The sequence below is a fragment of the Dasypus novemcinctus genome, chromosome X, assembly GCF_030445035.2.
Source record: "Dasypus novemcinctus isolate mDasNov1 chromosome X, mDasNov1.1.hap2, whole genome shotgun sequence".
Lineage (NCBI taxonomy): Eukaryota > Metazoa > Chordata > Mammalia > Cingulata > Dasypodidae > Dasypus > Dasypus novemcinctus.
In genome coordinates this window covers 33,798,073-33,811,629 of record NC_080704.1, presented here as the reverse complement: position 1 = coordinate 33,811,629, position 13,557 = coordinate 33,798,073, and the positions used below count along the sequence as shown (strand labels likewise).

At 36.5% G+C, this 13,557-nt stretch overlaps 1 protein-coding gene across 1 annotated transcript in view; it reads right to left on the bottom strand.

The window, feature by feature from the left end:
* Positions 1–13,557, bottom strand: part of IL1RAPL1 (interleukin 1 receptor accessory protein like 1) — a 1,419,608-nt gene that overhangs the window by 5,437 nt on the left and 1,400,614 nt on the right. Inside the window, exon 9 of the mRNA XM_058291789.2 lies at positions 8,736–8,879. Coding sequence (XP_058147772.1) covers positions 8,736–8,879 — 144 coding nt within the window. The remainder of the gene's footprint in view (positions 1–8,735; positions 8,880–13,557) is intronic.

The following is a 13,557-nucleotide window of genomic DNA, read 5'->3' as shown; positions in this document are numbered from 1 at the left end:
TTTATTACATTTTTATATTTCCTTTACTCTTCAATCAGGATATAGTTGCACATATCATGAATAAATCCAGTTTTCACAAAAAAGAATAATTATATTTGCTATATCAAGGCTATGTCTATATCCCAGAAGACAGTCTATAGTGTTTCTATTTTGTTGAGTAAGACATCTTAGAAAATAGTGTACATTAAAACTAGTATGTAATATCTGTTAATATTTAATTAAAACATTCATTCACTGGGTATTCAAATGCATTAGCCATGAAATATTAAACTTCCTTCAATATTGGCCAGTAGTTTAGTAGGAAATGCAGACATTATTCTAGGGGATAAACACATTGCTAGTAGCAATACAGGTGTCATAGTCTAAAGGCAGGGTTCCTTAAGCCAGATTGTGGATTGTAGAATTATTTTATGCATATCCTATTTTCTTCCTGGGAAGCTGCTCTCTTCCAGTTTGTGACAAAGTAATACAAAATGTTGAAGTTCTTCCAAATCTGTGACGTGTAATGCTAGAGCCTCTCTCTTTGTCCTTTGTCTATTCTAAGCTTAAAAATATTAAGAAACCAGATCAACACAAACACTGATATGAACAGAGTACTTATGAATCAGAACTGATAAAAACAACTGGTGCTTCCATACTGGTAAGTTCCAGCTGGATATCACCCTTGTTTATATGACACTGTCTTCCTTTGGTTGCTTTGCCTCTTCTATGCATACCTCTTGTCCAACTCATAAATGCTGTCATTCCTGTTTCATTTTTACTTCAGCCCATTTTCCCTTAAAAATCTCCTTTTCTCCCATGACTTCCATCACTTCTGTGCAGATGTCTCCGTAATACAGATTTCCAATCTTGTTCTCTTTCTCCTGAACTACCAACAGTCCTCCCAATCCCACCAGTCCCCTGGACCCCTTAACTTGGATGCTTGGCGTACAACTCATACTCAACATGTGTAAACATAACAAGATGCTGTTGCTACATCTTTTTAAATTTAAATTTTAATATTAATAACACAACAACCTCACTTCTTTAATCTCCAAACTTCAGGTGCATGCTTCACTTATTCTTTTTTTTTTTCCACAATAATCTCATAGCCATTCACTGGTAAAAATCCTTTAGGTTTGATTTCTATAATAGGCCCTATTTTCTGATTTCCCTATTCTAGTTCAGGCCCTAGTCATTTCTCAGTTGTTAAAACCATCTTCTATCTGATCTTCCCTCTCCAGTTCCTTTTCCTTCTAGCTCATTCTATAGAATGTCACCAAATTTATCTTTCCAAACTTCACCAATGATCATGTCATATGGTGACTCCAAAAATATCAATGGCTCTCCACTGTCTAAATAACCAGCAGCTAAACCTTCAGTTTGTTTCCTTTGAGGTTGAGTTCCCTTCATTTGAATGATCTCTTTCCTCATGTATTATATTTTTGTGTTCATGCCTCAACTTCTTACCTAGACTACAAGAGCCTTGCCTGAGATAGGTGACTATGACTTAGTGGATGCTCAAAAAGATCTTTTGATTAAATTAATGAATGTCCTTTCATTCTGGCATACCATTAACTCATATCCTAAAGCGAGCCTGGGTATTTTCTCAAGACTCAGGCCATTTCCCACTAGAGATGGCTTTGGAAAAGTAGATTCCATGCTGCCTGGACTTCTGAAGGAGTTACTAAGAGCAGTAGGTAAGAGCTCCTTTGGTGGATTTTAGAACTGTAGCTCACTGTGACTCAAAGGAAGACCTTAGGGTCTTGGTAAACTCCTCTAGGAAAGTGATTCTCAGACTTGAGTGTGTATCAGCATCATTTGGAGGGCTTGTTAAAACAAAGTGCTGGATGCTACCACCCAACTTCCTGATTCTGTAGGTTTGGGGTAGGTCCTGGGAATTTGAATTTATAGCAAACTCCCAGGGAGATGCTGTTGTTGCTGGCTGAGGGACCACACAGAGAACCTCTGCTCTAGGACAGAGGATAGGCATCCAGAGGTCTCAATGGGATCATAAAGCTATAGTCAGCTGCCAGGTAACTGACCAGAGCCTTAAGAAAGCTAAGCCTTGCAGTCTCAGTTCAATGAGAAATGATCCTGATACTCAGAAGGCATATCCTCCTGTTGAGAGCTCAAAATAAAATAGCTGAAAATCCACATTTTCATCCAAAAAGGGGTAGATCCTTGCCTAGACTAATATATTCAATAACCATATTAACTGTAAGGAACTGGTGCCTCAGTCAGTTTCTATTTCCTTAGACCATCTGGGTGACTTTATAGCATTTACACTACTATCTCCCAGATAGACCTGCAGCTTATCCTGGTAGTAAATGTGGCTTGAAAGTCCCTTATGTGCATTTGCAGTACTCTCGTCAAATTAATGGGGCACTTGATTGATAAATAATTCCTTTCTTCCCCCAGAGTCTACATCCGTACAGCAAATAAGCTAGGCATTTATTTATCAACCAACAAACCCGTGATCTGAAAGTTGAGGGATTGCAAGCACAGTGTTGTGAACCTTCCTGAAGTCAGCATGTTTTCTGACTCAAAATCAGATGGATTCTAAGGGCTCTTCTCTTTTCCCAATTTCTACCTGAATTAAGTACTAATATGCATCTTGGGTAATAGCTCTTAGATTGTTTTTTGATATCCGTAAGAACCTACATTGACAAACATTAACGTATATGAGCTTCGTGTGACTGGTGAAACTTGGAAAAAGTGATTTTTTTTGTGACCATAGAAAAAGCAAAATTATATTACTATTTTTCAAAGATAAGTCCATGGTTTTTAAAATTCAATTTAGGTTTATAACTAAGCTGATGAATGCTATTTCATTTAACAGCTTAAATGTAGTTAACCACAAACAGCTTAAATATAGTTAACCATAAAAGGGTACTAAGTGGAGTCTATTTCTTACTATGAACTTTATTCTCTAAATCTTCTTTTCTGTAGTTTAAGCCCTTGTGTATAATTCTGTCTACTGCAGAGATGGAAACAGCTGATTTACACTCTTTGTAATAAGTCTTCACAATCTCAAAGAGAGTCATTAAGTTACTCTTTTCAGGACCTTCTTATAAGTCAGGAGTTTCTGGCTGAGATGCTTCCCTCCCCTAAATAACAAAAACAAACTAAAGCAATCAGTCAACTAATTATTCTGTTACTTGAAGCCAAGCAACTGATCCAGCAGATTTTTCTCCTCAAATTGACCAAATTAACTCACTTTTGGTGTTTTGTAAAAACAGTTTTAAGGGGGAAAAAAGAAGTTTGGACTCTGGGAAAAAAAACAGAGAAAAAAAAGCATGAATTTAAAATATTATTAAGAAATTTTCATGGGGGAAGGAAAACATGGAACTGTGTATCAGGAATGAATGAAAGGGTTTGGAAGGGTGATAAATTTATATTTCTCTTTGACAAATGAAAGGTATTAGCCACATACTCTTCGGGAGCATTGCAAAGCCAAGGATCCATGGATTTTTTTTTAGAACAGAACAGTTTTTTCAAAAATGTAGGCTGAACACTCCCTTATCAAAATGGAGCTGGTGGCTATGTTATATGTGGGCTAGGCAAGAGATTTGCTGACAATATAAATGACTTGAAATTAGCATTCAGGTCTTTGGGAGTTTTTAACCTTTAAACACTTACTGAATAATTGTCACAAGTTATTGGCAGCTGACCATTTATTTAGTTTTTATTCTTAAATATTTATAAATTACATAAGTTAAATTGACTAGTGGTAGCAAATGGGTTACCAAAATGAGAATGGAAGAGAGCTCAAAGACGAACTGTGTATCTCACCTTAGAAAATGATTTTGTATTTTTGATGTGGCATATTAGCAGAGAAGAGAATGATAAGTTAAAATTAGCATTGGTATAATTTAAATAAATAGGAGTTTTCAAAGTAAGTAACATTTCTTTCTTAGGTCTCAGATTTGTTGTTGTAGACTTTTTCACATTTTCAAGATACATTTTTTTTTCAAAGAGATAAACTAAATCTCTGAGTAAACAAGCACTAGGTATATAATCTTGATGTTTTGATTCTGTGATTAATGAATATAATTATCTTAATACATTTCACTTTTCATTTCAATTCTGCTATGGCAACCTCTGGCAATTGTAGTCTAAAATAAAGCTGCTTGAATTTTATGCTTCAAAAGTTTTACAGTATTGTTCTAGCTTACATAGCTTGCCATTTGGTACTCTTCTGGACTGTTTGAATCCATATGGTCTCAAACATTTCAGTGTGTTAAGTATCTATGGTATGCTACAGTGGAAAAAACAGCAGCCGAGTGCAATTACTTGCTATTTAACTTATTTCAGCCTAAGTTTCCTGATCTATATAATAGCACCTTCCTGAAGATGTCCAGGATTAAATGGGCCCCCACTATAATGCAATATGCCTGGCTCAAATGAGACATTTGATAAATATAAATTTCCTTCTCTTGCATGCATAAGAAGGCCATGGACAGCATCAGTGGCAAAAGTCTTAAAATGGTTGAGGGGCAGTGGAATGGTAAAGAGAGCACAGAATTTGAATTAAGAAAGCTTTGGCTGCTATCACTTAACAGCTTATGCCTGTGGGCAAATCATATAAAAAAAAACAACTGTAGATCTCTCCTTCTGGAATTTATGGACTCATTCTAGATTGTTCCTGTGTATGCTAATTATCTAATCACAACAGAAAAAAAATATACCCTACTGGATTTCTAAATGATTTACAGAAGTACTGTGTTTCATTGCTGGTCATGAGAACAATCATCTCTGAAACTCTGAAAAGTGAGTGACCTTGTAACTGAAGGAGAAAGAAAATTAAATTCTGTGGTGTAAGATTGCATAGATACCAGCTTGCTCCATAGGCCTGAACGGGAACAGATGTTCATATTTTCCTGGGGTGGAGAGGGGTGGAGACTGTAAAAGACTACTCTAACTCATTTTGTCCAATACCTGCAATATTTCCCAAAGTAAGATTAGAAAATCTCTCTTTACCTTTAAAATAGGAGTAGTGATAGTGAGTATAGCGGTCTTATAAGCTTGCTCTGCCATCATGATGAGTAAGCATACTCCTCAGACCCCCGCAGTCAGGGGGGTGAAAAAGAAAAGATTTTGCAACCTGAGAAAAGCAAACATAAAGCAGGCTCACCCTGTCTAGTACTAGTTCCCCCAAACTGAATGACACCTTAAGCTTGCTCCCATAATCTATTCCCTAATGAAACCTTACGCTGTTCTGCACTGACATTTACTGATACGATAATCATATAAGAAAGCTACTGTTCTCCCCTAGTAAGACTACATATAACTTTGTAATCTTATTTTTCTTTAAATACCTGTTTTTTTTTTAATTTGGAGAGCTAGTTCTAAAATCCAGACATCATTGCAAAATTTTGCAAGTAATAATTCTTTTCTTAATGGTTTTGTCTTTAAGCCTTCTTTTCACAGAAATAAATTAGATAAAGCATGTTGAATGCTTAGTACAATGCTCTGAAAGTGGTGAGCATTCACTAGATGTTAAGCAGTAATGAAAATTGTGGTAATAATAATAATGCCTGGGAAAGCTCATTCAGATGTGTGACCAGAAGAAACTGGTAGGTTTGAAGCAATTGATAGCCATGCTTGGGAATGAAGATGGGGAAGCAATATAATAAAGATTGATAAATTAACTTGATATCTTTTTACTTTTTTTTTTTAAATGGTTAGGATTATACAATAGTAGATCAGGGGGATGTTATTTATGCACGATCTTGATTTCTTCTTGATATATGCCTTTCTCCCTTACTAGAAAGCTAGATATGAGTTCCCTAGAAGCAGATTTCTTGGGGGGAAATGGGAAGGAGAAAGGAAATAGAAGGTCGCAAATTTCAACTGTATGTTCACCCAAAAGAAGCTGAATTACAATCCAGAAGTTATTGAGTTATCCTGAAGGGGCAAGATTATGACTTTTCTGCCATTGGTGGAAATGGGAAGTTAAGAGCCAAGCTGAATGGCTTTAGAGCATTAGAGAATTAAAGGAAGTTGCATTGATGCACACCTATTTTAAGATACAGATTTTTAACCTGCTACATGATCATCATCATCATCACTGTAGTATAGCTCTGATGAGTGTTTGTGCAGGAGAAAGGAGAGTTAGGGTAGGGCCCTAGACCATTGTTTCAGCAGGAGCACATCTGCTTTAACATAGGGAGGATACACATGTGATTGCATTTAGAGTAAGAAATCCTTTACATAAAACCATTTGAGGAAACGGACTTTGGCCCAGTGGTTAGGGCGTCCGTCTACCACATGGGAGGTCCACGGTTCAAGCCCTGGGCCTCCTTGACCCGTGTGGAGCTGGCCCATGCGCAGTGCTGATGCGCGCAAGGTGTGCGGCGCCCCGCAGGGGTGTCCCCCGTGTAGGGGAGCCCCACGCGCAAGGAGTGCACCCATAAGGAGAGCCGCCCAGCGCGAAGGAGGGAGCAGCCTGCCGAGGAATGGCACCGCCCACACTTCCCGTGCCGTTGACGACAACAGAAGCGGACAAAGAAACAAGACGCAGCAAAAAGACACAGAAAACAGACAACCGGGGGAGGGGAGGGGAATTAAATAAATAAATAAATAAAATAAAATAAAATAAAAAACCATTTGAAAAAAACCACTGTTTTGGTAACCTCTGCTTTATCTGTTAGTGGAATTATTTGTACATTAACATTATTCAGATGATAATTCAGTTTGTTATCTTGGTTTTCTTTGCACCTGACCCATTCCCAGTGGCATCCATGGAAAGCCCTAGCAGTTAAATCCTGGATTGTGTTCAAGATGGCCCTAAGGACATGGTTCTAATAATTCTTAATGCATTTGTTAACTAAATTGGCTTTCTGAGAGAACCTTCTCAACTGGTAGATACGATTTGTTAGTGTTTGTTTTCTATTCTTACTTAAATCATTTTAGATAAACGGAGGACCCCTAGCTACAACATGGTACTGACATGCAGTAAGGTTATCCAAGTAATTCGCTGAAGTGTTATAATCAGCAAGACTCCCAAAAGAAACCTCAAATAACTGAAAGTTCAACTGCATATGAGCCATACATCTTCATATTGTTCCAGCATCTTCTACCATTCAGAACATAACAGATAAAAACTACACTGGAAATTGATGGTTTGGGTAAAATCACTCCTATTATTCAGTATATAAAATAAACATATTCAAAACAGGGTTAATTAACTAAACTGAGATTTGTGGAGGTAATCTGCTTTTTCAAATCTCTTCCACTGTGCTAATTGGGCAAGCAACATAGATCATTAGATTATAGTGAATATACGCAATTTTTAAAACAAAAAAATAACAAGGACTCAGCATTCAATAAAATAAAGGCTTTGGAAATAGACTTAACGTCAAATTCTACCTTGACCACTTACAATAATACTTGTGTTATCTTCCTGAATAAATTATTTAATCTGTGGAAGGCTCAACTGCCTTATCAGTCAAATGGGGATAATAATACTGACCTCAGAATTTTTGTGAGGCTTAGCAAGAATGACTTTAAGAAAGCTTAGCTCTCTGCTTGGTGATCATCCAACAATAATGCTGACACTGACAATTTTTCTCCTATCTCTTTGAAGCAGTAGCAAAATAAAAATCAATGGTTTGTATGAATAAGCAAGAAAGTCAGAAACAAAAAGAAATAGGCAAATCAGTGCTTACAAGTAAAAAATAAAAACAGTGGTGCCTCAGCTCTGACTTGACTCTAATGGGAAGGGGAGAGGAGTGAAAAGAGAGGACTACTAGGGATGCTGAAGGAACTACTCCTCTTTCCAAGTCTGCCAACTTACATTTCTGCCCATGGATTTATTCCAGAGGAATTGCTCCTTTGCCTTTGGCATTATTTAGTGCAAAAATGACAGTTGAGGGAAAAGAAAGTTTTTATATATGATGGAAACTTTTGCCATCTGTACTATTCAGGGTCAGATTACATATACTTCCTATGTCGCAAGTTTATGTTATGTATGAATCACTTTCAAATGACCAAAAAGGAAAAAAGAACTTTAAGTACTCTAATGGATGGTTTAGGGAACTCAATTTTAAAGACCCCAAATTCCTCTTAGACTGTATACATATTCAGATCTGACCAGAGGTAAATAATAATTATGATAGCCATGAAAACAGTATTTGCTTGTCCAATTTGAATAAAAATATTAGATTTCTAATTATGGAACAATGTGCTTATGCACTTTTCTATCTGTTGGTCTACACGTGGAATAAAAATTACCCTCTCTAAAATAGCTAAATAAATAGGATTGAAAAGATTGCTGGAGGAATTAAAAAATATTGGGGATATTTTACTATAACTGATCAGTCCAAACAAGGAACAAATTGAAATTCACTTCAAACATAATAAAAGACGATCCACTTCAAACAATTAAAAGAGACTCTCCTTATCTAGAGAGAAGAAAAGCTGGCCTTTAAGTACTGATTACAAGGTGCGAGAAAATGACAGGCGGAGGGCATTATTACCACTGCAGTTTAGAAGTCACACGCGCTGCTTGGAATACAATTTTAAAAGGGCAAGGTGTTGCTTTACAATTTTTTAAAGGAAAATATCTATTGGCTCCAAAGAATCACCCATACCATTCTGTCTAAACGACGAATTTATTTACAAGCATCGAAAGATTTTAAGAGCTGCTGCCAATGGTTATGCAGGTAACTTTTCATTCCCCTCAGTAAAATAAAGGCAGGGAACAAATAAGAATACTCAGAAAAAGCAATAAAAGAGGGAACCAATCTTACCTCCATCTAGCTCCTCAGCTCCAAAATGATTCCTGTAGAAGAGCATGATTTCTATCTTGTAACACTTGTAGATAGTCACCAGGCAAATAAGCAGCAAAAGGATAGCACCAAGTCCGCCTGCGAGTTCAACTGTGTACATCAGCTCTGGGGGAAAAAAAATCATAGAATGGAATTAAACCATATTCACATCAAAAGTCATAAATTCAATTTGATTTGACAGTTTGCGGATGAGAGCAGATGTGGGTAAAGGGTTGACACAACCCTCTCCCCTTCTGCATGAGTATTTGACCTTTGGGGATCTTTCTAGCTCTGTTCCCTTAGTGAACACTTACGGAGGTATGTGGTGACTGGTTATTAAGCAACACTGCTTATGGTAAAAATGACCCTTGATTTGTAGACTGGTGTCTGCCCTGAGAACATCAGAAATACCTGATTGAAAACTATGATAGGGGGCTTGCCTGAGTACAGTAACTCTTGTTATGAGCATATTCTTTTTGGGGATACTGGAAGGTATACTCAGGGTTGATAAAAGAAATACGGATTTCTTTGAATATGAGGTTTTTAAACCCCAAAGGCTTCTTGCACTCACCCATTGTGAATCTTGATCTCTCACACCTGGGTTGTCACCTGGAGAAGGGGGCAGAGAGGTGAGAAGGACAAACAGAAGGACCCCTGGAGAGCAGGGTGAACTGCTGGAGAGATTGTTGTGGGGACTGCTTCCACGGAAGAGGCAGACCCAAGGCTCTTTGCTGGCAAGCAATGGCTCTTGTCCTATATCCTTCTGAAGAGACTGCTGTCAAAGTCGCCCACCTTAGTCTTATGAGACTGAATGCTTAATTGGGCTCTAGAAGAAGGGCCCCTAGTGGGTGTCAAGCAGGAATGTGTTGGAGTCTTCCTTTTCCTAAACTTTTTTTGCTTGTCTGTTTCCCCTTTTACTAGGCATGTCACTACCTTCTATCCAAAAGAGAAACTTTCTGTCCACTGTATATAATTGCTATTTTTCCTTTTGAATCAGACAACTTTGGGGATAACATTTTCCCTTCTTTTCTCTCCTTTACAGCTCATGGACATTGTAACAAAATCAAGGCTGCTGGTATTTAAATATTAAGCTGCCATGCACAGATTTTGAAACTCACTTTAACTAAATGCCTGTGTATGCCTTTTGTCATTGATCACCATTTTCCAAAAGTTTATTGCTGGGTAGCCACTGCTCCCAGCGGTTGACAATGACCATGAGAAGTCCTAGTTTCCTTAACTAAGATAAAATACAAATATTCTTGAAATTATAGCCCTAAAACAATGGCACTTTTGATTCTGTCATTTAGAATACACCAGTAGTTCATCTATTCAATTTTCTAACACAGCCAATGAAGGCTTAGACTGACAAGTTTAAAATCTATAGTATTGCAATAATAATTTTCAGGTTACAAGATTGCTCTTGACTTCTCTTAAATAGGGTGAAATTATCAGGGGAGCAATTCAGTGTCAACGATAAATAATCTGAAAAGCAGGACATCATTTTCTCATAAGAACATTTGTGCGTGCATATTAGTATATGATGTCAACTTTTTCTGTGATAATTACAGGGAAAAATATCTCAGTGATATTTCTTATTGGCCCTTCATTCCGAATTCAACCATTTAATTAAAATAAACACATAACTATTCTTTAGTCAAATGTGTTTTCTGTACATATTAAATTAAATTGGAAATAGAAGTAAATCTTGTTAAAAGTGACTGGACTTCATGAATTTAAGAAAGAAAAATAAAGTGTGGTTAAATCTTCTAGCATCTAAGTAAATTATTATGAAGTATGAAATACTGAAAAACACCTTCAGGAAATTTGCATTCTTTTGTACTTATAAATATCTGTCTGAACTTTGTGAGGGGTTACACAAGAAAATACACAGAAGTACCAGAGAAAAAATACAAAACCCTTTTTAGTATATTATGTTCCACTTACATGTGAAAAGAAAGGATAAGTGGGTATATAATACTGTGGGGTATATTGAGTCTTGTTCTCTAATCAAGTATGCTTAGCTTTTACCTCCAAACATTGCTCGTGGTAGAGCACTGGAATGTTCTTGACAGTTTCGAATAAAGTTAAAAATAAATATATTCTGTGATTAGTAATTCCACTCCTAGGCATTTATCCAAGAAAAATATAAGCAGACCTCCCCTAGAAGACTGGTATGAGAATGTTGATAATAGTCTTATTCATAATAGCCACAACTGGAAATAATCCAAACATCCATCAATAGGAGAATAGATGAACAAACTGTCATATGTCCATACAATGGAATATATTGAGCAATAAAAAGAATAAACTACTGATGTACACAATATGTATGAATCTCACAAAAATTATTTCAGTTGAAGGAAGCCAGACATATAGTAATTCCTCCTGTATGAGTCTATTTAAATGAAGTCCAAGACCGAGCCAAAACATTCCATAGCAAAAGAAATCCAAAAATGGTTGCTTTTTTGTATGGGTGAAGGGCAAATTTATTGGAAAGGAGCAAGAGGGAAATTTGTGGTGTGAAGCAATTATTTTGTATCTTGTTTGGGGTGTGGTTACACAACCATAGCCATTTGCGAAAATCATCAAACTGAATACTTGAAATCTATGCATTTTGTTTTCTGTTAATCATGCCTCAATGTTTTAAAAATATTGATTTTTTTAAAAGACATTACAAGTTCCAACTCAAAGCCTATGTAGGGCGAAGCTCTAAAGAAAGCTGGGAGTCAGGGCAGCTGCTCTGCTGTAGATCACTGCCCAGGCAGGGAATGATGTGTCTATGGTGCCCCCAAGCATGCTCTTTGCATCTGGAGGCATGGCTCCATGCCTGGCCATCATGCTTTAATTCAGGGAAGTTGAGACCATCAAAAATCATTCCTAAAACACAGTCCTACTCATCCAACAAATGTAACTCTCATTTTCTTTACGTGGTATATATATAATACTGGTCTCCATACACGGTGGTGTTTTTTGATTTTATGTTTAAAAGTTGAATACTTATAAATTAGAGAAAAAGTGTACTAAACTAAGTCCTTGTTCTTTTTAGAGAAGTAATTGCCCAAATGTGAATCATTCTCATTGCTAGACGTCATGAGCTGTTTTAAAAATTGTATACATTACCTAGAATACTCTATTTACTTGGCCAATCAATAGCATTGTCTGAAATGTAATGAGAAAAAGAAAGCAGAGTAGATGTAGCTTAGCAATTACAGAAACGGTCTTGTGTCACTTGAAAACCTCCTTAAAGATGCAAACAATGAAAAGTTATATATACCTAGAGTACAAGCTATAAGCAAGAATGTCTTCCGAGCTATATGATAGTCATTATGACTAATAATAGGGATAGCAAAAATCGATCCAAAGGATCTCATTTATCCTGAAAATATCTCAGATTTCCCCCCAGATGCTTCTGTAGTAGTGCATGAAGAGATATAGTGTTCCCATAAGATGTTTCTCCAAAGTACACACACCAGGGCCTGGTTCTCAGTTACTGGATTATTTCTATGCAAGAATTCTATGCAAGAATGTGTATGTAATACACATGCCTACATATTATAAATATTTGCAGGTTACATTTTTTTCCATTTGATTTGTTATTCTCATTGTTTACTGTTGCATGTGGTAAACACTCTCAAAGAAAATGGGGCATTTGATTTAGTCTCCATGTTCCTTTGTTCCAAATCAGACACATTCATTAATATAAGTGCTACCCATTATTGCTTATACATTGGGTCAGAACAAATTGACGAGGGGTTAAATTCTGTCGCAGTCAAAAGAAATGATTTGGGCCCACTGCTGTATTTTATCTTTCCGTTACAATGTGAACGGTGTTGCCCCAGCAAATGTCATTTTCCCTTTGAAATGGGATCTGCTTTTAGGCTCAAGTTCAAGTTGCCTGGAGTGGCAGCATTTAAAAAATAGAAAGATTCCATTTCAGCACAATTCAACATCAGAGGACAGAAAAAGAAAGTGCAGAACTTTTAAAATCTGTTTAGCCTTTGCAGTATTACTTTGTTAAAATGATAGGCTTTTCTCCTTTAAGGGACTGAGACTGAATATTGAAAACTGTAAAGCAAAATCGCTAGGCAAAACCTAAGGGAAACTGGCATTTGGTTAAACAAAACAAATGAACAAATGCCAAAGAGTTACATTTAAGGGCAGTGGCAGTCATTTAGTTACAGGCAATTAACAATAGTCCTTGGAAAGTTCCAGTATGGGCAAAGGGAAAACACATTGATTATTGCTGCAGTAGTGGACTGCTTTTGGAATAAATTGCTTCAATTTAAAACTAGATTTGCTACAAGCATTTTGAGCAATGACTACAATTTTTTCTTATCAAGACAGTTGGACTAAGCAACCCTTTAAAAGAAACAGCTAATTAAAATAAAATGCATGCCATCTCTTAGTACATTGGATTACACAGCAAATAATAAATGCGTTTGCTTTACACTAATCTTGCTGCAATTACCTAAGTGTTGCTGGGGATCCTTTTTAAAAAATTCTCCTGTACCTGGTGTCACTGTTTGCAAACTTTTTCTGCTAGATACCTTTGAAGAGGTAAAAGTTTTAACAAAATAAGTAAAAGCTCACATGTATTTTGGAAGTTCTGTTTTGAGTTTTCATTTTGAATACATATATGTATAATCTTGCCTAAAGTATAACTGAAGATTTTAGTAGGCTTATTCCTATAAAGTTTATCCTAAAATTGGCTCATTAATTATATGAAGTCCTTTGAAATGCTCTGCTCTGATTTATACGTAGTAAAATGCAAGATTGGGCAGGGGGTGGGGGATGCATGATAGAC